The 23,699-nt window shown below is 30.6% G+C and overlaps 4 protein-coding genes and 1 non-coding gene across 5 annotated transcripts; all 5 read left to right on the forward strand.

Annotated features, from left to right (window-relative positions):
• Positions 1–2,648: 2,648 nt before the first annotated feature.
• On the forward strand, positions 2,649–6,827 carry LOC101494441 (uncharacterized). The gene is made up of 7 exons (XM_004492643.4): positions 2,649–2,817; positions 3,433–3,764; positions 3,861–3,954; positions 4,060–4,181; positions 4,607–4,756; positions 5,860–5,952; positions 6,589–6,827. The coding sequence occupies exons 2-7, from the start codon at positions 3,441–3,443 to the stop codon at positions 6,637–6,639; spliced, it is 834 nt and encodes a 277-aa protein (XP_004492700.1). The 5' UTR covers positions 2,649–2,817; positions 3,433–3,440; the 3' UTR covers positions 6,640–6,827.
• Positions 6,828–7,213: 386 nt separating this feature from the next.
• Positions 7,214–8,007, forward strand: LOC101494755 (NAD(P)H-quinone oxidoreductase subunit S, chloroplastic-like). The gene has a single exon (XM_004492644.4). The coding sequence runs from the start codon at positions 7,351–7,353 to the stop codon at positions 7,795–7,797; it is 447 nt and encodes a 148-aa protein (XP_004492701.1). The 5' UTR covers positions 7,214–7,350; the 3' UTR covers positions 7,798–8,007.
• Positions 8,008–9,297: 1,290 nt separating this feature from the next.
• On the forward strand, positions 9,298–15,027 carry LOC101495083 (pumilio homolog 23). Its single transcript, XM_004492645.3, has 9 exons — positions 9,298–9,979; positions 10,573–10,875; positions 11,254–11,421; positions 12,007–12,150; positions 12,364–12,483; positions 12,716–12,901; positions 13,344–13,492; positions 14,009–14,191; positions 14,439–15,027. Exons 1-9 carry the CDS (start codon positions 9,431–9,433, stop codon positions 14,869–14,871), a joined length of 2,235 nt encoding a protein of 744 aa, XP_004492702.1. The 5' UTR covers positions 9,298–9,430; the 3' UTR covers positions 14,872–15,027.
• Positions 15,028–16,310: 1,283 nt separating this feature from the next.
• LOC101495413 (uncharacterized) lies at positions 16,311–20,155 on the forward strand. The gene is made up of 2 exons (XM_004492646.4): positions 16,311–16,625; positions 19,797–20,155. Exons 1-2 carry the CDS (start codon positions 16,449–16,451, stop codon positions 19,872–19,874), a joined length of 255 nt encoding a protein of 84 aa, XP_004492703.1. The 5' UTR covers positions 16,311–16,448; the 3' UTR covers positions 19,875–20,155.
• LOC113785977 (small nucleolar RNA snoR135) lies at positions 18,639–18,766 on the forward strand. The gene has a single exon (XR_003472159.1). It is a non-coding gene; the product is annotated as a small nucleolar RNA snoR135 (small nucleolar RNA).
• Positions 20,156–23,699: the final 3,544 nt, after the last annotated feature.

The following is a 23,699-nucleotide window of genomic DNA, read 5'->3' on the forward strand; positions in this document are numbered from 1 at the left end:
ATGTGTATTTGACTAGACACACACCAAAAAGACAATAAATTTGATAAAAAAATATCACTAATAGTATGAAATATATTTTAATCTTCCCTAACCCTAAATTTCTTCATCTTCTTACCAAATTTTCCTATAAGGTTTCTGGAACTTGCACAGTTCTCTCCTTTGAAAAAAGTCTTACTAGTTGACTAGACTTGAAACAATACAATATAATAGAAGGAATAAAAAAAATTAAATTATTTAGAAAAGTCAAACATTTCTTGTATATTCGATGTTAGCAGCTTGAAGTTGAACCATTACATGTATGTTATTTTGTACAATTTGGGGTTACAAATTTGTATTTGAATTTGTTATGTGAATTTAGGGAAGAAGATGAACAAGAAATTTAGAGTTAGGAAAGATGTACAAAGTTAAGAAGATGATTTCAAATCGTTAGTTATTTTTTAATTTTTTTTTCAAACTTAATGTTATTTTGGTCTCTATCTAATCAAATACACATCTGGAAGACAGAGAGAGTGACACATTAAATGTCACATAATCGCCCATACAAGTTAACAGTCAACTTAACAACGGCTACTAAACTGACATATTTCGATGAGTTAGAGACTAATTTGAGTTTTTGATCGAATCGAAAACTAAAGTGATAGTGTCTTGCATATTCAAAAATCAAAATGTAAGTTTACCCAAAAAAAACTATCATTATATAACACTCTTTTATTCATTATTACAAAACAGATTCCCAAAGTTGTTATAAATCTACATCACTCAACAACTTCATTCTTCTCTTTCACTTTCACTGTTTGCAACCATCACTTAATAAATTACAGTAAATTAAATAAGTATTGTTAAAGTGTAATGATAAAGTTAGTAATACGACTTATTTAATAAATATTTAAAAATTATAAATAATTTATGAATAACTATAGGACCACTTAAACATCAAAGGAAGAAACTATCGCCGTGAATCCTATAATATAATAATGTGTTTAAATTTGATTAGTTTATGGCATGTCATGTTGACATGTTAGTAGCATCAAATTCTCACAGCATAATATTTTGACATGAGGTTAGCTTTTGAATTTTATGTTGGAATTAAGGTTTGGTTTTTAGGAAATGGATTGCTCAAGATTACTTTTGAATTTTTTTACATGTTATCCATGGTTATCTTCTCTATTTGAAACCTATAACCATATTTGAATTTGTAATAATGATTAAAAGAATCAAATGGAGTTAACATTGTATTGATTTGCAGAAGATGATAATGTTTCCATCACGTGATTCATTGTTAAACGAAAATTGTCAACTAATTTGTGATGCTTGCATACTATTAAGAAGAGCTTCTAATTACTTAATAGTAGAGTGAATAAGTGTTTTCATAACAGTAATGTTGCATAAAAAGAACAATGGGAGTGCATAAGGTACCTAATTAGCATACTTAGCAAAACAAGATAAAAGAAAACCATAAAGGCAGCTGCAATATAAAAGGCACAAATGATATGCAATACATATGCATACTTAATCCAAAAATTCAGCCATTCCATTACTTTATTTAACTTTTGGAACAAGAAGTCATGAACAATGCAATTCAGCTACTTCTTTTGTAAGATGACAAACACCAAAATCAAATCACAGGAGAGGGTAGACATTTGAGAATTTATCTCTCTTTTCATTCAGGCAAAAGTATGTTTTCTAATTCAATATTTTACATGATTGAGAGTCTCAATCCAAGAAAACCACAAACCTATAAGGCGAGTATTTTATAATAATTATTCAGGCTATATTATTATCTAATGCATAATGCAGAACTCTTAACAAATCACCTTCATCTAGTATTTTAGTTGGGTAACCTGAATTTGAGTTGGGTCTAATTCTTTATATTTATGGTTAGTGTAGATAATTTTGACACTATCTCTGTCAAATTACTAAAGATATTTGATTTTTATTAAAATTACGTATAAAATTATCCCTATAAATAATTGTGATAAATATCTAAAAATAACATACTAGTTTTATAAATGTATGAATTAGTTTATTAGGAGGAGTGTCTCGTTTAGGACATAGTTATCAACAAAATAATTAATTGTTTTGATTTTGATGAATTTAATTTAATAAAATACTCACTCCAACTTACATGGAGAGTTAAAACAATTGAGTAGAATTTCTCATCTATATGGATTTCACAAAATTCGAAGGATTGATTTCACAATTGCGAATGAAAGATACAGAATTTCCATACATAAAAAAAGGCAGTATAATTTATTGGTTTTAAATTTTAGCAAAAATCATCAAATTCAACTCTATTTAATATTATTGTTCTAAAAACATCTTTTTTTTTTTAATAAGGGTTATAGTTCCAATATAAATTTAATGTGATAATTATTTAATAGAGTTAGAATAAATAAAAGTGTATTACAGAGAAAAAATAATTAATATTTCATTAATAATATAAAAAGACATGAAAATAGAGATTTTTTTTGGTCTTAATTGTAAACAAAAATATATAATTTCACCATTACTTTTCTGAAACAGCATATTTCATACTTATTAAATATTATAATTAAGTAAATATAATTATGTTGATTTCATGTTAAAAGAAATACAATTAGTACCATACCTCTAAATATTATTATTAGGGCGTAAACTTGAAGTTTTGTGGAATGGAGACTACTATTAAAGCAACAACAACCATCCTTTGAATTGAATGTTTGGTGCCATTTTCAGTGTTTTCCCACTTCCACTTCTTACCATCAACAAATCCTACCCACCATAACACACCCTACTCAATCAGTAATTTTGCATCAAACCATTTCATCAAATTACTAGGTAAAAATTTCACCTTTATCTTTTATTTTATTAATCTGTTCCGTTTTCTTCAATCTTTGTATTCCTATTCTGTTGTTTGGTGAAGTAGAAAACTTAGTGTGTTTGATTCTATGCAGACAAAATTTTATTTTTAATGAATTGATTTTGGTTAAAAGCTGGTGAAATGTAATAAAATATTCATGTTTGATATATTCATGAAAAAATGAATCAAGAATTTAAGGTTAAAAACCGTGTTTGGAGGCAAACATGTTTCTAAAATGGCCAAAATATAAATAAAAAATAATAATAATTTTATGCTTCTAGAATCACATTAGCCTTTCTAAAAAATTCACGTTGTTTAGAACTGAATAGTACGCTAAAGTTTCATTGGTTGTTTAAATTTTTTTGGGGTATTTTAAAATACTGCAGAGTGCTTTGGAGATTGAAGTTTTCAGATTAGGTTTCAATCTGATTGATATGAGCATATTCTAGTTGCTATTATTCCTTATGAGTTTTCACATTTCACTCTGAAAGTTTTGTTTATGTCAGTAGTATTTGCTCTAGGATAAAAGGGTTTTTTTATAGTTCTTTTGGGGCTAATGTTGTTTGTGTTCGTTTTTCTTGAATGGTTTGTAGTTGAGGAGATGTTGGTCGGTCACACTGATCGACTATCAGAACCGTTATCATCAAAGGATCAAATACTTGCAGACCCTGTGTCTGAGTTAGGTGATAATGATGAAGAGGAAAATTATTCAGAACAAATAGTTTACTCAGCTTCATTTGAAGAACTTGCAAGCAATAATATTAAATATGATACTGTCATATGGCTTTCTATATCATTACTGCTGGTTTTAGCTTGGGGAATTGGCCTTTTAATGTTGCTTTACCTTCCGTTTAGGAGATATGTACTTCGAAAGGATTTGTCTTCTCGCAGATTATATGTTACACGTACCGAAATAATTCACAAGGTATATATATCAATAGTTATGTGTTCATGATGTTGTATTTATGAGTTTGATTGAGAAGTGACTTTTTTCTTTTCTTTTCTTTCTCCCTTGGTCAAGGTGTCAAGGCCTTCGTATATACCCTTTTGGGGGACCGTAACAATAGAGAGGCGTGTACCTCTTTCTTTGGTCATTCATATTATTATTGAACATGGTACCTCTTTCATCTTCAGTTTGAAAGTTTAAAACCTTACCTTATGAGGTTTGTTATGTTCTCTTATATTTTTCTTTTAACTAGATTTCCTCACTTCTTTTTCAGGTTGTGTGCAGTCTATATATGGTATCCACACTTTTCGAGTTGAAAGTATTGCTCATGGAAAGGCTTCTCCTGTAGATGAACTGCAAGTTCAAGGAATTTCTGACCCCAATAGTTTGAGAAAGGTGTGAAACAAAATATGCTTTTTAACAAGATTGTTTGTATTTTTAGAGATTGAGATGTTGATATTCAATATCATTCTTAACATTTACTATATTGTTGTGGTTCTTTTACATTATTATACGACCTAAGTAATAGAATATGCAAAATATTGATATTAAGCATGAAATAGAGGAAAATAGAGATAACTTTTGTATTGATCAGATAAAAAAGATGATTACAATAGTAGGTATAATGAAGTTTATATACCCAAATTAGAACAACTAATCTTACTAGAGTAACAAAGTTGTAACTAACTAACTAACTAGAGTAATTACAATAGTAACTAACACCTAATTAAGTGACTAACTTATAACCAATTTTTCATCTCTAATACTAAATGCTAACAAAGAGGATGTCACCATCTTAAAATAATGCAATTGATTTGCAGGTGATCATAACAGAAGCTTCAAGAATCTCAAGAGATGTAAGTAAAAGTTGGAAGCCTTTTGCTCCAAGCATAGATGTCGAAAACGTGGCTCGTATGCCAACAACGGCTGAGGGGCCGGTCGTCTTGAGATCATCATCTAGAAGTCATAAGGTAATAATAGACCACTAGTGACAATGAGATTGAATTAGTACTGAAAATGTTTCAACTTGTAATTCTAAGAGCAATACAATAAATGACCAGGTCTAGAATGCTGTTATCACTATAACAGTGCTATAGCAACCCTTGTGAAGGGTGTTGGAAGGGAATCCCGAATTTGATGAGAAATTGCTATATCTTGTAATTTAAGAGATTGTAGTCAATCATTCTGTTTTTATTATTGTTGCTAATTTTTAAGGATTCCTGGTTAATTATAGGATTTTTTTTTTCCTTTTTCATTTCTCTTTTTAGCCTATATATGTACTGTTTGATCAGTTGAGTAAAGGGCAGAGAAATAATTATTCCTTAATCTAATACTATATATCATAGATTTAATTATTTTTTCTTTGGCCATTAGAAAGTTTCATAGTTAGTCTATATCATCATTGCATAGCAACCTGAGCTTGAGCTGATATGAATTTATCCTTTGGCTCATTATTAACATAGAATGATTTGAGGCCTTATGGTGATCTTTGTAAAAAGCACACTTATGTTTTTTTTTTTTTCCCGCAAATTTTTGAGTTAGAATTTTAGGTTATGTTGAAGGTGCACATTAAGTTTTGAGACTTTGTAGACAAATCAATACAATTTATGAAATATAGTGATAGAGGTCCTATTACCTAGCAATATCATGTAATATTTGTTGTTGTTGAATATGAGCATTCATGGCTTCGAGCTTTGGAATTTCAAAGAATTAGCTTTGGTTTATTGAAGATGTTACTAGGACAGCAAGTTTGATTTGTCAACTAACTTTAGGTTTTCTTGAGGATTTAGGTTATCATGGACCAACAATAACTGATCTGATAGTAGACTAATATTTTCAATGGAAAATAATTGCTTATCAATGGAAAATTGTACTTTTATATTTTAATTAGAATTGTCAAAATATATTAGAGGCCTTGGAAAAGTGTACTTTCCACTATCTATTGTTTAGAGAGAGAGTTCTTTATAATATTTTGCTGTTAAAAGTCAAGCCATAAACAAATGGTAGTAGTATCAATTCAATTGCATTGCTTGAATTTCAGTCATATTGACTTCTGTCTTACACTAATTTGCAGTTGATAGGCTCACCGCATTCTTCTTCCGTGGAGCGCAGAATAGCTGGAGGACTGCTTCTTAATAAAATTGAAGAAGTCAATAAATCAGTAAAGGTTAGTATCTCATCTTAATAAAACATGGATTCTATTGAAGAACTTATCTTTCTCTCTCTCTCTCTCTCTCAACTAGATGGAATGGAAACACAACTCTTAGGGCCCGTTTACTTCGCATGTTTCCAGTTTTCATTTTCAATTTAACTAATAAACATAAGAGAATATAGATCCAACATTTTTCTCACCATCTTTTTTACCATTTTTAAAAACAGATCTATCATTTTTAGAAATTTTGATAATACCAAAACGCTGTTTTCATTATTTCTGAAATTGCATTCTTCTCTCTATCACAATTGTTCACTACACGAGTTTTCCATTTCCTTGTTAGCAATTTAAATGCAACATAAATTTTAGAAAATAAAAATTAAAAATGTTTTCAGTAAGTAAACGAGGCCTTAGTTTACACTTGTTTCATTGCTCAAGAGTTCAGACCATACTTGTGTTTCTATTGAAAAAAAACTGTATTCAACTGACCATTTATTGGCTTCAGTTACATAGCATGCTCCTATTGAATAATTTTTTGTTGATTTACACAACAGAACAGGAGGCTTATGAACTGTGCTATTCAATTTTCTTTTTGGCTATTTGTATTTATACTTTAATTGCTTTTTCATTTTTCTCTATAATAATGACCAGAGACTTGAGCTGCTTATTGAGAAGGCGCATGGTTCTCACGCCACAAGCTAAAGTACCATAAACCAGCCCTGCAAGAATTGAACTGAATTGGAGTTTCCAAATTAGTAATACCTTGTTTATATTATGGAAATATGAAATGATGCTGTAATTATTTTTTGCTCATAGGTCACATTTTGATTGATTGTATAGAATTATGGCGTTAAACTTGATATTTGGAATCTCAAGTTGTGATTGCATAATTGTTTTCCCAGTTTCTTGCATAAAATAAGGGGCTTATTTATCAATATAAATAGCATATACTATAGAGAAAAAAAAAATGATTTTGGGGGGGAGGTCTGGAGCCTTGTCTATTCTTTCAGACAAATCTTAGCTGTCGGATTAATCTAACGACCAATAGTATTGATCTCTCAACTATTAGATTAATTCAATGATTGTGATTTTACTAGAGAGAGACAAGGGGTTGTAGAGGATCCACATGTCTATATGTGTGCATCCTGTTATTATTCTTTCCAATTGATCCAACTTTGGTCGACTTCTATTTTTTGGATAGATGTAATCAATGACAACCAACCACCTATTGGATGCACTATGTAAGATATTAATTTGTGGTTAGAATTGCATGAGGAATCTATTCATCATAGTTTTTGAGACTATACATCCAAAACTCATTAACATGTTAAAGGATTACATCAAAACTCTTTCCTTTTTGCACCCAACTTCACTTCCTCTTATTGTAACTATCAAATAGCAGGTAAGTTAAGAATGGCTTCTTTTGCTACTCTTCTGAGATCTCAGTTCCTAGGCCAAGATCATCATCACATAAAAACTTCTACAACACATCACAGAAAACAAACTTCTCAACCACAACCTCGTGCCGAATTCAACATACTGAAAATGATGGGAGGAAGAGGGCTATGCAATGGAGAAAAAGGCCTTGAACAAGAGCTGAAAAAGCAAGTTGATCATAAAGAGGAAACAACATCCAATGATGACAAAGGGGAAGAAAACTCAGATATTGGTGGTAGTAGTGTTGTAGCAATTCCAGAAGATGGTTTTGAGAAAGAAATGATGGGGCTAACTGGGGGATTTCCTGGTGGTGAAAAAGGGTTGATCAAGTTCATTGAGGAAAATCCACCAAGGAACTCTTCTCAACCTTTCACTATCGAAGAAAATAACCAAAGTTTTCTTGAAGAATCCAAAACATCATAGTTTAACATTCTTTCTGTACACTTTTTATTTTATTTATATGTCCTCTAATCTGATTTTTGACGACTCAAACTTGGATGAGGTTTCTTTCTTATGAGGTGAGATTAGATTTTTGTGCAGAGTAATATTACTTTCTTTTTCAGAATGTATCTATAAATCTATATGTGATGTAGCTTTGTCAACAGTTTAATGGATCTCAATTTCAAAGTTTAATGTTCAAACTAATTATGTTATGTTTTTCTAATCATTGCTCAATGATAATATAGGAGGAGTTTAATTTGTAGTTATATATTTTCGATATAAAAAGTGTAGACAATAAAATGCAACTATACATATTGGTGACTTCAGAATAATTTATGATAAAAATGTAATGTTTTTAGTTGTTATAATTGACTAAAAATCTTAATATTTTTACATTGTACATAAATTAGTTAATTTTTTATTCGGTAAAGATTAACTTACTTCTTAAATTTATTTTTAGACCTCCTTTCGTTTTGGTTGTAAGATTAACAAAAAGTACTCTTCCAAAGGAATATTTGTTTGTTGGCTATGGCTATTGTGCACAAGTTAATTTGATTGTGCATGGTGCACAACAATTTTTATCGATAAATGAAGGAATGTTAATGTGCCAACTCTATCCACCATTAAATTAATGTAGGTGTTTGACCGTATTAGTTTAAAGATTTTTTGACAATAAGTTTTCATTAGATTTTTTCTAGACTTACCTTTTATATTTTAATAATTATAATAATTTATGTTAATTAAAATTGGAAAATCAAGAAAGTGGAATTCAGCAAGAATTGGAATTAATGTGAAGATGTCAAATTAATAGATGATAATATATACTTTAATTATAAACTACGTTTGTTGGAAGACAGTAACAAATTACCACATACTAAATCATCAATTTTGTAATGAAAATATTAATTAATAAGTTTTAATATGCTACGTTTAATTAGGGCAATTTGTATAATTTATTAAATTAGTGTGGACAATGGTAGGCCGGTAACAATATAATATGAGAGCAATTTAAAAGCATATTCCATAGAAAAATGCAGATAATTTAAAAATAACAATAACAATATCAATTTAGAGATTACGTGACAATAATTATTATTAATATTTATTAAAATAATTTTACATATTTTAATTATTAATAATTATTTATGAAATGATATCAAAAATTAAATAGTGTGAGAAATTGATAAAATAAATAAATTAATTAATATTATAACCACTCATGATTAATTTATTATTTATTTTATTTTTAAAAGTGAACTGCTAAATTTTAAATAATTTAAATCCGTTTTATAGTAGATAATAAATATTATAATTTTTTATATTTTATAAAATAAATAAATCGGTAAACTACATTTAACTTTTTTATATGTTAATCCTGCTCATAACGAAGAGAAGAATCGAGTGAGTTTAAAAAATTTAAAAAATTTAAACAACAAACAAATTAAAAAATATATAAACAAATAAAAGAAATAAAAGCCCTAATTTTGTTCCTTTTCTTCTTCACTGTATTAGCGCAAATTCTTCTGTTTACAGACTCACACCTCGCCGCCAACGCAACGGTCGTTCTGTTTGCACACCACCGTGAGTAAGCAAGTCTGAGAGAGAAGGGGTGGTTATGGTTTCTGTGGGTTCAAAAGCATTGCCTTCAACGGGATTCCACAGTCGACGCAAGAGTAAGAAGCCCAAAACAGGTCCCACGTCTTCTGATGCTACTTCCTTCGACAACAGAAATACTCACAGGAGAAACACCTTCAGTTCTCCACCTCAACAACAACAACAACAATACCGTTCTCATATTAGGAAACAAGTTGACCCCGAAACAACTAAATACTTATCAGAAATCGCTAATCTTTTCGAAAGCGAAGGTGTTGAATTGGAGGAACGATCACTTATATGTGCTAATGCCCTAGAAGAAACTAAGGGAAAAGAATTTGAAATTGCAACTGATTATATTCTCAGTCACACTTTGGAAACCATTCTACAGGGATGTGATGTTGATAACCTATGTGCTTTCTTTCAGAGCAGTGCCGATCAGTTTCCCTTTATTGCTATGGATAGATCCGGTTCTCATGTTGCACAGACTGCCCTCAACTGTCTCGCTGATCATCTTCAGTATGACGACGGCCGCCCTCTCGTCGAGGAGGCTTTAACCGTCATATGCAAGGTCATTTCATTTCATATGAAATTATTTAATTTCATTTTATCGCATAGCGGTGTTGTGTTGGACTGAAAAGACCAGCACGAGGATAAAAGAAGTGTAGCAGAGATGCAAATGATGCCTTGTATGGAAAGACTAGACGGGATAGGATTAGAAATGACAACATTACAGAGAGTTGGGGTAGCACCTATAGTAGAAAAGATGGTAGAAACTGAGCTTAGGTGCTTTGGATATATGTAGAGGAGACATGTAGATTCTGTAGCAAGGAGAGTAGATGAAATGGAGGGTAGGCAAATCACTCGAAGCGGGGGAAGACCTAGAAATACTTTAAGAAAAACTATAAGGAAAGACCTAGATATTAATAAGTTGGAAATAGATATGCTATATGATAGAATGTTATGGCGTTGTTTGATCTATGTAGCGACCCTACTCAGTATCAGGCTTGATTGTTGTTGTTGTGGATCAGGTTGTTTCTAGAGATAGTTAGATATTATAAAATGATGATGACTAATTGGCACCAATATTAGGGAGGCTTTTCTTCTGCTTTTATCGTAAATTATTATATGAAAATTCTGACATGGGAACTTGTAATTTTGCAGGTGATTGCAGCCAATTCTGTTGATGTAATGTGCAACTGCTACGGCTCCCATGTGCTTCGGACTCTTCTTTGTCTTTGTAAAGGAGTACCATTAGATAAGTCTGGATTCTATTTGTCAAAATCCACAACGGCACTAGCTCAACGCATGAATTCCAAAGACTTTTCTTCAAAGAACGATTGTGCCACAAATTTCCAGTCTGGGTTCCCAGATTTGTTGAATTTACTTGTGTCAGAGATGTTAAAGCATGCTAGTAAATGCATCAAGTCCCTACAAGTCGACCAATTTAGCAGTTTGGTTTTTCAGGCATGTTTAACTTTTGTTGATATATGTATAGTTGTATACCATCAGGCTTGTTATGGCCCTTTTTGCTATTAAGTTCTCATGTGAAAATGTAAAACTTTCTTGATAAGGTCGATATTGTAGAGCATGTGCGGTGTTGTATATTGTCCGACCCTCTAAATGTGGTTGATAATATGATGAAACTTCTTTCACATATTGCCTTCTTTATTTATTTGGATCAGCTTGCTTTAGAACTTTATCATAATGTGAAGAGGATTTCGATGTTCATTCTTAATTATTGTGCCTCTTGGATTAAATACATTTCATGTGGTTCCAGAATATAGTCTTAGTTTTTCTCTATGATTCGTTTCATCTCACAACATTTTCTTCTATTAATGGCAGACAACTCTAAGGGTGATAGCAGGCAATGATGAACTGTTGTTAGATGTCATTCCTATCCTTCTTGGGTGCAAGAATAAGAACAATGCAGAGGGGAACTTTATTGAGAATAAAGTAGTGCCGGAGCTCAGGAATTTGTTAAAAGACGCCGGCTTTAGCCATCTCATGGAGGTGAGCAACCTATAGGAGGAAAACTGTCTATAATTACCTATTGTAGTGCAAGAGCTTGATAATAATACAAAGAAGTTTACTAGAAACTATATATATTTTCAAACTAACCCTTCCACATATATAATATTAAAGAAAGTTTGATATTACCTCTGTAGCACCGACACCTCTGATTGAAGGCGTGTCTCGGTTCCCGACATGTGTTGATATCCGACACGACACTACATCGACACCTTAATTACATTCAATTAATTCATTTTCTCAAATTATTACCGGTATCGACGTGTCAGTGTTGTGTCCATTGTTCGTGTCAGTATTCGTGCTTCATAGGTTACAAGTAACTGTCAAATTATGTATTTTTATTGAGTGAGACTTGTTAGTCCCAAAACAATGTTTCTTGGACAACAATGGTCTGACCATTAGATATCTTGTTAATTGTTCTTTGATACTTCATACAACCTTTATGTTGTGATGCCTATTTTCACGGGTCATTATGTACCTTCCTTTCATTATGGAGGCGTCAATGAAATTCTATTTCTAAAGAGATTTTGAGGTAATCAATTTTCCTGATTCCTAAATGTTTTACAGGTTGTTTTGGAAGTGTCTCCCGCGGCCTTGTTCAAGGAACTGTTCACAAAAGTATTCAGGAATTCCTTGCTTGACTTATCATCTCATCAACTTGGGAACTTTGTTGTTCAAGCATTGATTTCCCATGCAAGCGATCAAGATTTGGTATTGCCTGTAGTTTCTTTTACATCTGAAGTTGTTGGCAATTGCTTCCCTTTTGATCTTTATCATTTAATACTGGCTACTGATTAATTTTTTCCAGTGTAGGATTGGTTGCATTATATTGCATATTCTTTTAATGACTTCTATTTGTATTATAACTTCTCTTTGCAAAATGTTTTCCCCATGTTTGTTTTAACCTTTTCAATTGTTTGGTAGATGGAACTGATCTGGGATGAACTTGGTCCAAACATGGAGGGTCTTTTCCAAATGGGAAGGTCAGGAGTGGTTGCTTCACTTATTGCCGCTTGCGAAAAACTTCATATTAATGAACACAAGGTTTGCTATTTAGTTACAGTATCTATGATTAGTGGATTCATATATACATATCTGTTGTACATTCTAAACTATTTTATTGCTTCTAAAATCTAAATGCATGTCTACTAGGACCACATAAAAAATGAAAACGTAAATCGTAGTACTTCTACTATGTATGAAGTTATTATATTTTCTTAATTTTGTTCCACATCTTTGTAAAAAGTTTAATTGTCTTTTTGTTCCTTTGTGGCAGTGCTGTGAAGCCCTTGCTAAAACACTGTGTTTAGAAGACGAGTCTTCAAAATGGATTGTTCCACGACTACTATATCTTGATAGCTATTTCACTTGTGAAGATAAATCCAATTGGAACTGGCAAAGTGGTGCTAGAATGCATGTCATGGGGTCTCTGATCCTGCAGACAATATTCCGGTTTAATAGTGTAAGCAATTTTCTTGAACTTTAATTTTTATTTTCGGTTTCAACTGTTAAAAGGGTAGGAGGGGGCATGCACATACATGAATCATCTCAAGGCGTTGCAACAGGAACCATCAGATTCCTAACTTGAAAATGTTGTGTATAGCTAGTTTTTCTTGGGGTGGAGTGGTGGCATGCTTATGTAGTATAAGTCTTCGATGGTTGGTTAAGCCTTTTCCTAGATGACACGTTATGCATATTGTGGGAGTCATGTAAACCTATGTCGTAGACATATATTGCTAACCCTGGTTATATTATTTAAACGAGTGGTGCTTTTAAATCTTTGTATGCAAGGTAGAGTGCCTACAATAGTACCAGCTTTCCCTTTTATCAGTTGATCTCATGTATAAATTTCAAAATTGTATTCATGTGCTGTATTATGTGGTCCTTCGTTTTTATTTTTACAGGAATATATAAAACCTTTTATCACCAGTATAACATTGATGGACACAAATCATGTGCTTGAAGCGGTGAGAGATTCAAGAGGATCGCATGTTATTGAGGCTTTTCTGATTTCAGGCGCTCCTGGGAAACAGAAGCGCAGATTGGTTACAAAGTATGTCTTTCAACTATATTTCTTGTATTTATATTCTCTGTGAAATTCATTTTTTATGGTAAAGGAATAAATGGAATAAACATGATTTTTAGATTATGTTGTCTATTTAATTTTTAAAAGCCAAAATCATTCATCATATGTTTTATTACATTCAATTTTAGTATCATATACATGCGCATTAGCTGAGAACAATTATTTGGTTGAAATCTAATATATTTTATTTGAAGTTGCAGTTTGGCTAGGATTCTTTGGATGTTATTTCTTTTGACTAGTACTAAATAGTTAGCTAATTGAAATGGTTTCCAAATGAGTGTTAAATTCCAAAACTTTAGCTGTGGACTCTTGTTGCCAAAACCTATGTTTTGGATATTTATTTATTCCCATCGTTTTTAGCTAACTTTTTCTAAACTTCAGCAAGTTGAAAATATCAAGAATTTTGTTGTTGTGATGTAATAGATTTCAAAAGTATTGAGTATTTCTATCTTTTCCAATTGTCTTTCATAACTTGTTTTGTAGACTACAAGGGCATTTTGGAGAGGTTGCACTCAACTCATCAGGTGTTTTTACCATTGATAAGTGCTTCACTGCCTGTAATCTGTCGCTGAGAGAGACTATAGTGTCTGAAATATTGGCCGTGCGGAATGAACTTTCAAAGACAAAGCAGGGCATTTACCTATTGAGGAAATTAGATGTTGATGGGTATGCTTTCGGCTATTTACTGTATCGTGGAATTTTCATATCTATTACTTTCCGTTAAATATTTTTTTACCATCTGGTCCCCAAATAAAGAGAATCATAAACAAGAGCATATAACAGGGCTTGAGCTTTTGATGTTCATACCTTAAAGCTTATGAATTAGAGTGTTGACATATGATAGACCGTTGTAGTATCCTTTGTCTTATTCAAGCTAATCTGCAATACTTACGCCTTTGGTCTATCGCGACAGATTTGCTGCAAGTCCTGATCATTGGAGGTTAAAGCAAACATCCAAAGAATCTACTTATAAAGAATTTTATGCTACGTTTGGCTCGAGCGATACAAGGTCAACCAAAAATGATGGCTTTCTTGCTGACACTTCAAATAATAATAAATCAAATCCAAATAATGTGAAGGAAATGAGAAAAGAAATTGACCAATCCCTTGGTTCATCATTTCTGAGCTCAGATGGCTTTAACAAAAACCAAAACAAAACAAAGCAGAAACACAAGAAAAATGTTGAGATTAGTGGAAATGAAGATAACTCTAGTAGGAAAAAGAAAAGATCTAAGAAGGAAAAGGTTGAAAGTGGATATGAAGCTGCTACTGAGACTGCAAAGAAACGTGAAAGAAATCGTGATGTATCTGAGACTCCTGGGAAGAAGTTGAAGACTTCAGACTAGTAGAGTGGAACACAATTTTGTTTATTGAGTTTTCAGAAGAATGATGACTTAAATCATGGTTATTGATTTTCTCTTTGCTAGTGATTTTGTATTATTAACAACCTGTAGACTGTAGTAAGCGGTTAGTTGTGCAAATTATGGAAAATTTTCTGACTATTCCAGATTCTAGAATACAAATATTATAGATTCAATAAGTATACTTGAAGCTAGGATATATAGTAAGTATGGTCTTATGTACAATATAACATGGATTCATGAAATTTTTAAAATTTAAAATATGACACAACTTAAATACAATAGTAAAGTTTCAATAAAAAATTCAGATGCAAATATTTGTAAACAAAAAGAGAAGGAATTAGATTACATCTAAGAAATTACACTTGTTCAATAATATTGTGTGAGATGAATAGTTTTTAAAATCAGTCAATGAATTAAAAATTAATATTTTATAATTTATATCTATAAATTTTGACATTTATTTGTCATTGTTTATTATATCATTAAGATGTATCAAAATTATCGTCATATACAATTACACCGTTGACGTTGATCTTAATAAATTTTAATGACATAAGAAATAATTATAGATTAATGATAAAATTTATAAATATGATCTATATAATTCTAACGATTAATTTTAATAAATATTTATTTGATACAATGTTATTAAATGAATATAAATTTCAGTCTAACTTTTCTTATTGTAATTTAATTATTCTCAACAAAAAAACATCGATCGTTTCTCATTAACTAGATATAGGACCTTTGCATACGAACATCGATCGTTTCTCATTAACTAGATATAGGACCCTTGCATGAGAACAAAATTATTATATTTTATCACAAAGTTGACTAAAATGTCTTATAGATCAACGCAACAATAATATTATATCAAATAAATCTTTTGCAAAGTCAACTGTAAAATTGTAAGTTACCATTATATATATATTATATAAATAAATTTTTATGTTTACCTATAATTATTTTCTATGTTATTTTAATGTGTCAAGATGAACATTATGTACAATTATAATGTTTACAATAATCTTGGCGTATCTTATTTACAGAAAATAATTATGAAAAATAATTATGGAATTAATGTAAAAATTTGTAGATTTGATCTTCAAACCAACAATTGATTTTAAAAAATATTTAATTAATATGATATTATTAAATGAATGTAACAATTAATTTAACTTTTTAAGTGTAATTTGATTCTTGATTTTGTTTTAGTGTTATTTTTATCAAATTTAAACATGGTTATTTGAATAATGAATGAAAATCACCATTGTGATCAAGGACTCTTAATACTTAATATTAATATTATTATAAAAATTATATTTGATGAATATCACAATATTCGGAAATGTGATATAGAAAAAAAAGGACGATCCAATAGGTAGCTCTATGATAAGGCTGTGGTCAGTCTCACAGTGGACCTCAGCTCAGGTAGCACTTCCTCCTCTTTCTTCCTCTCTCTCTCTCCTCAGTTTTCACTTCTTTCTTCCACCCAAACCCCCAAGTGTGTAAAACTAAAGCCGATTGATCGATTTAGGGTTTTGATTTTGGAAGAGAAAATGGGAGGTGGATCAGCAAATCACGGCCATGGCAATGAAGATTTCAGGTACAAGGTATGGAGTATGACCGGTGGTCCCAACTGTCGCCCTAAACACTGGAAACGCAACACCGCCATCGCCATGTTCGGCGTCTTCCTCGTCTGCATCCCCATCTTCAAACTTTCCGCTAAACTCGAGGTCTCTTTCTCAATCCAATTATTTACATTTTCGCCAATTTTTTTTTTTTTTTTTTAATGTTTTTGTATTATATTTTTTACAACGTTTTTTCGTTATTCACAAATGGTGAACCGGATCTTAATTTTCTCGGATTTGATTGTTATTATTTGACGAAATTAAGAATGTTTTTGGCTAATTTTAAGATCTTTCAATGTTTACTTTGAGATTTTATAATGTTTACCTTTCAATTGTTATTTCGAGATGATGGTTTTCTTGTATGCATTTGCAAATGAAAGGGTAAGTGAGATTTGTACTGATGCATAGGCACCGTAATATATGTTCATGTTGTGTAGATGTCATATGTGGTTCTTAAAATTGATGTCTTTAGAAAACACGTAAGGGTTGGCATTTGATTTAGGACCGAGACAATAAATGATTGGAATTTCGTTCTCCTTTCTTATCTGTTTTCATATCCACTCCTTTTTATTATTCTTTAATTTATGCCTATCTGCTTAAATTCTTTTATTATTTCAATGTGATTCCTGGAATTATGAGTTGGAAATGGTCTTTTAAGTTACTTTGCATGGATGTCAAAGAAGGTTGAATGGAGTGTATGATTCTTTTTTATCTTATCTCATGGAAGAATTTCCTTTTCATTCAACTTTCATTGTTTTCACATTTATCAAGGGTCTGTTTAGACTATTCTCTTGTGGTTTTTTTCCTGCTCTATTGGGACTGCTTTCGTGTTCTGTCATAATAGCTTTGTGTGAACTTTCTGTGCAATACTACTGTTCTAGAACTTTGATTTTGTAGTGGAATTCAGATTCTTCTAATGGGTTGGAGCTTTAGTAGAGGTAGATCAGACTCAGTATATGAAAGGAACTGTAGCAAGGAAGTACACGAATTATAGCTTAGATATCAAAATTGGAGAATATACCATGCCTCCACCAATCCCATGGTTTAAGTATTTTGGTTCCATTATACAGTATGATAGGGATATGGAGAGATATGTTAATCAAAGGACCCAAGCTGGGTGAATGAAACGGAGAAAGTGGAATTTGTGATAAAAATACCATGCTTAAAGAAAAATCATATGTGGAATTGAATATTGGGCAATAAAGAGGCAACAAGAAAGTAAGGTCAATGTTGCAGATAATTGAGCACACAAAACAAGATAGGAATAAGAATCATATTATTAAAGCGAAATATGAGGTTTCTCTCATTGTAGAAAAGACAAGAGTCTTGTTTTTGTTGATTTGGACATATGTGGACAGGACTCATAGAAACAGTTGGAGGCTGGAAGAGACCATGAAAAATGTATGGCAAACCATTAACAGAATTTAAGTGGTCTATCTTTAGACTGGATCCATGATAGCGCATTATGATTTTGTTTGATCCATGTAGCCGTTGTCGTCTAGTGTGAAAGGCTTTAGTTGTTGTTGTGAGTCAGTGGGGTTTTATGCCATCCTTTGAGATTGGGGAATTTTGACAGATGAGTTAAGCACACAAGTACAAACCTATGATTAAGGGTGGATTTTTTGAATTCAAAGTTTCAAATGGTGTAAACTGTAAACTGTTTTTTCTCCAAGGTCATTGTTTGCTTTTATTGACTTTGTTGTCACATTGTCTCTATGGGAGAGCAAATGGTTGTTGTTTTAAATCTGTAAATGCTAACAAATAGTCAAATAGATCAGCCCACCTTTTTTTATTGATAACCATGAGAGTTGAAGAGTTTAGTTTCATCTTTTAGGAATATTTTGGCAAGTATAGTTGCCTGTGTAGGATATAAATTTTTTGGGAATTTGACCTATCTCACAAAAAAAAGATAGGTCAAATTCAAAAGAACATTATTTCATAGCATATGTTTGTCAGTATTGTCTATCTTGTATTCCCCATCGTCTCTTCTTTTTCCCAAAAAAGGAGATAAGTTAGGCTCTTATTCATGTGCAATATATGTAGCTGCAGAGTGTAAATTAATTCCAAATAGTGTAGGTTGAAACAATTGGAGTGTAATAGCTGAATAAGGCCTTGTTTTGAGCAGGGATTGTGTGTATTGGTGGTGCGCTGCAATTATTACACTCTTCCTAAAGAGTTTCCATAAGTTGGGCAGTTGTGTTTCATCTTTACGGTTGAAAATAACAACAATCATCTTCCCTACCTTTCATTATTTCTAATTTTTGTCAGGAAAAGAAACTAGTTGTTGAGTAAACATTTTCTATCGGTGTTTCTTTTGCCTTCAATTTTAATTACAACAATATCACCTTATTCTCTGCTTTTAAAAAAACTTGTACAATATCAATAGGTGTTGTTTGTTAAAACTACCAAACTATGTCAGGTTTATGCCAAAATGTGACTACCAAAGTCTTTTTGCTGCATTTTCTTGGGAATTTTCTGCACTCTTCCCGAATTATTCCAAATATGTGCTCTGTTAATTTTGATTCTCTGTCTTTTCCCCCGCTGTTTTGCTTTTTAAAAAGAGAGAAATTACTAGTTGAAAGCTACAATCATGAGTGGAATATTCCTTAAGATGTGCCCTAAAGGCACATGCTAGCATGACCCTTATCTTAATTTTCAAATGTTTGCTTGTGAAACACTATTCTCCAGTGGTATATTAATAGTAGCAGTATGTTTCTTTTTTCTTTTGAGAACAATACTCCTATGTTTTATGAATTGCAAGTGACTTTGGTAGAGTTATATTTAATTGGCAGTTGTCTGTGTGTATATCACTATATTGTCTCTACTTTTTTCCCGTTGATATTTCTCTTGGACACTAAATTACTTACATATTTATTTTGCATAGAAAGCATTGGACTTGTATAGTAATCTTTTAAATTATTGGGGATTTCAGTAAATAACTGCTTACCATGGGGCATATTTTTTCTGTGATTTGGATCTTATGCTCTCTGGATTCTAGGCATATAAAATAGAACATTTTTTGCCTTTGCAGAAACAAGAAAATTTACCCATGATTTACTTTGAAATAGATGGATGAGTTAAATTTATTTTTGGAAGAATCTAGTTCTACTTTTCCAAGTTGCCATTATTCTGTTTTTTCTTTTTGAAATGCCAATTTTTTGTGTATCGTGTTTCCTTTTTTGGTATAGTTTATGATGTTTACTAGTAGTAGAATTTTACGATAATAACTTGTATATATTATATGGGCTAACTTTATATTTTTAATCCTTTCTTCAGCAACGACCACATCACCCAGTTCGCCCAATCCCTTCCCAAATGTGGTGCAAGAACTTTGGAACCAAAGATTATGAATAATCTGGGACTCAATTGATTCACTGGTGTTGGTGTCAATCTTGCCAAACACAATTTCCTTGTTATAAACAACATTAAATAGTTGCTGCTGTCAATGTTATGTAAGACTTGGCTCTAGGATCATTGTAATGGGCATCTTTTTCTCTTTTTGCTACATTAAATTTCATTTGAAAACTGAAGAAATTTTAAATAAGCTGCTCATGCCTGGATTGTTTTGAGAGCTTGTTCAAACTGGCATTACTGATCACTGCATAGTAATTGATGCTTTTTATCAATTTTGTTCATATACCTTTTGATTTATAGGCCTTCATTTTCTTCTTAACTCTGCAGTTGAGTTTCACAAATCTTAATGAAACCATTATTGTGTTTTAAACTAAGAGGTACCCCAAACGGTTGAATATAAGAATATTTTTGTGTTTATATTAATACTCTTATCTGAAACTTTTTAAAATTTCACATTTTCTTCAACTACTTTGTCAATGACATTGAAGTTTTGGCTGCCAGAGATCCAGCAGGGAAATCCTGCAAGAATCTTCTTCATCAAAGCACTCATATAAATTGGAAGACATCTACAGCTTAGTTCAAAATTGAGGCTCACACTACTTATTGCATGGATCTTGACTCGAGTTTTGTTAGGATATTGCCAACCTCTGCGAATGTAACTTCAAAATGTGTATGCGTAAATTACATCCAACCCTCTACATTCTCTGATATTTTATAATAATAAACCCGATTGCCCTACCTGAACCAATCTAAATGTGGAGTCGGAAATTCACTACAGAATGACAAATAACCAAAGACACAGTCAAAGACTCTATAGAGGATCAATACCCAAAAACACCAAACTAATAGCTCTGAAATTTTTTCCCATTCCTCTTTTATTATACTCCAACCTTCCATTTTATATAAACTACCTATTTACACAAACTGACTATTTAAAAATAAAAAACAAAAAAACAACTAACACACACAAACGAAAATAAATTTAGATCATTGGGAATATTCAGTGATAGAAATACTTTTGCCATTTAGAATGAAATTTAGTTTTAGCATATATGTACAGGCTAGAATTTTTAATTTTTAATTAAAAACACAGAATGATCATTAATTTTTATAACAATAGAGTGTTGATTCTAACTCACAATTTTTCTCGCGAATTTTGTCACTAACCTTAATTACAAAGAAGAAAAAAACAGAAAATGAATCTAGCATTATAATATTAAAAAGCGTTCGTTCTCTATCTAGTCCAGCGATGCTAGTGTTAAGAGATATTACGAGAGTCATGCTAATATGTGTCTTTAGGATACATGTTAAAAATTTCAAAAGTAAAATATTTTTATTAAAAAACATAACATTAAAATTTTTAATGAGTTAAAAACACAAATTTCAAAATAAAATATCCACATTTGAATCATTAACATATTAGCTTATAGAAATAGCAATAAGAACTTGATGTTAGGTTTCTCCTTATTTTTGTGAATATCTTACTTAGTTTGGTTTTACGCAAAATTTAAAAGACCGGTTACATGAATATTATTCCTGAATATGATTCAATGGTATATAAGAATATGATTCGATGGTATACTTATTTCAAAAGTTCAGTTATGTCATCCTTATGCTCTATTGATTAGTCTGGTCTCTCACTTCCTTTGTCAAGATTGAGTTGTTTCTTTTCAACATTTTTTGTTAGAGGAATGAGTGTGTATATTAGCTTGCTAAACATTCTTGCATGAGATTATAGTCGTTTTGTTGATAACAAAAACTGCATTTATTTTTATTGGAAATGTTATATTCCATCTAGAATGAAATATAAGAAAAATAATAAATTTTAAATAAAAATGAATAAAATTTCCCCTCATTCAATGATAAAAACTTTAAATTATTATTTAAGTGTAATTTAATTTATTTTTATTTATTATTTATTTCGGAAAGAGTATGTTTTTAATTTCTTATTTTAAAAAAAGAATTGAAGAACAGAGAAATTATCGTTAATAATTATGATGGAACACATTTTTTTAATTTGTTTGAAATATATATAGAGAGAGAGAGAGAATAATAATCATATGCTTTAAATTAAACCGGTGGTAATGACCAGTTGCCAATTGATCGAATGAGCTGAAAGTTCTACCATAATGAAATGTGCAGATTTGGTTCCAATTTGCAAATAATGTTAGAAGGTTAAATTTAAATCCATCCATTCATTGCATTTGAGGGAATTAAATTCTTTGATTCTCAACCAAATTCATCCTATCCCTATATATATGTTTTCTACCATTCATGTTACTAAGAGAAGAAATAAATGGATTTTATTCTATGAACAAATTCTTACTTCTTCAAATTATATGTATCGAACAAGTAACGTATTTCAACAAAAAAGTATTTAATTTGTATGTGGTTTATTAGCGACCCCGTGTTTTGCCAGTGTTTCTATATAGCCACAGGTTCCAGAATTTGTTGACCAGCTATCGTGGACACCGCATATTCTTTATTTTCATTCTTTCAAAGTTAAATTATGCTTAGTATTTTAGACCGCAAAGTTGATAATTTTTTATTTATTTAACTCCTATTTTTTTATAATTTTAGTAATTTAAAATTTGGTCAAAAATAAATAAAATCTGACAAAAAAATTAAATTTAGTCAAGATTTATATTTAAATTCTTCTTAATGATTCATCATGAAATTTATTAATCGAGTGTAATTACTTAATTGTTGATAATTTAAATGGAAGTATATTGAAAATTACTATATTATAAAAAATATCTAGTAAATGCACTTATGTTAAAAGATTATAAAAACTTTTGACACAATGAAGTGTGAATTTGAATATACAACACTTACTTTTCTATATTTAACGTGCCTAAGATTCGTTATTAATTTCATTAATAAAAAGGAAACAGAGCATACCTTTGTTCTTTTTCAATTATTATATTTAATATGAGAGAGTAAAAAGTATTTTAGCAAAGTGCATGATATTTATCTCTAGATTAATCTCTGGATTTTTTGTTGACGAGATGAGTAATCTCTGGATTTTTGGTTTAGGATAATTTGAACAAAATCAATTATGTTAATCTTACTTTTGTGTAAAGATATTTTGTCAAAAATCTAGTTCAGAGATGTTTTGTATTTATACACCAAGTTATTTCAAAAAATTGACAGACAAAATTCAAGTAGCTAGTTTTACTCATCCGGGTTATGAATAAAGGTTCTATATAAATAAGGTTGATTCAAATTATTTGGTATAATATTTGAATATTATTATACTTTTCTATAATTTTTTTACTTGATACTTGTATTACAAATTTTGTTGTTTGAGTGAAAATATTATATCATATGAATAATTTATAAAGTTTTAGGTAAGTCTAAAGTAATTTAATATCTCCTTTCAATACGTCAAATTAACTTTGTTTAATTAAAATGTAAAATACACTAATCTTGATATGTCTTATTAACATATCACATAATTTTATTTTTAAGTAAAAATTTATAGATATAGTCTATAAAATTTATAAGCTTTTAATCTTGACAAACTTTTATAGAACAGATATTTGATAAATATTTGTTCAACATTATAACACTACTCAAGGATTACATAAGGTAATTTAAGATATATAATAATATACTACTACAACATAACTTTACATAAAAAAACACAATGCCACTATTATATAACTATTTACTGCATAGAAATTATAGAAAAGTGTAGAGGACCGTAGCTTCTGTCAATCGTTCTTTTTAGTTTTTTAAAATAGTGCCTTTAAAATTAAAATTGAATAATTTAAAAAAAAGTCTAAAAGGTTGTAATTTTTTAGAAATTAAAAATATTTAAAC

This window comes from Cicer arietinum, chromosome 3, assembly GCF_000331145.2.
Source record: "Cicer arietinum cultivar CDC Frontier isolate Library 1 chromosome 3, Cicar.CDCFrontier_v2.0, whole genome shotgun sequence".
NCBI classification, from domain to species: domain Eukaryota; kingdom Viridiplantae; phylum Streptophyta; class Magnoliopsida; order Fabales; family Fabaceae; genus Cicer; species Cicer arietinum.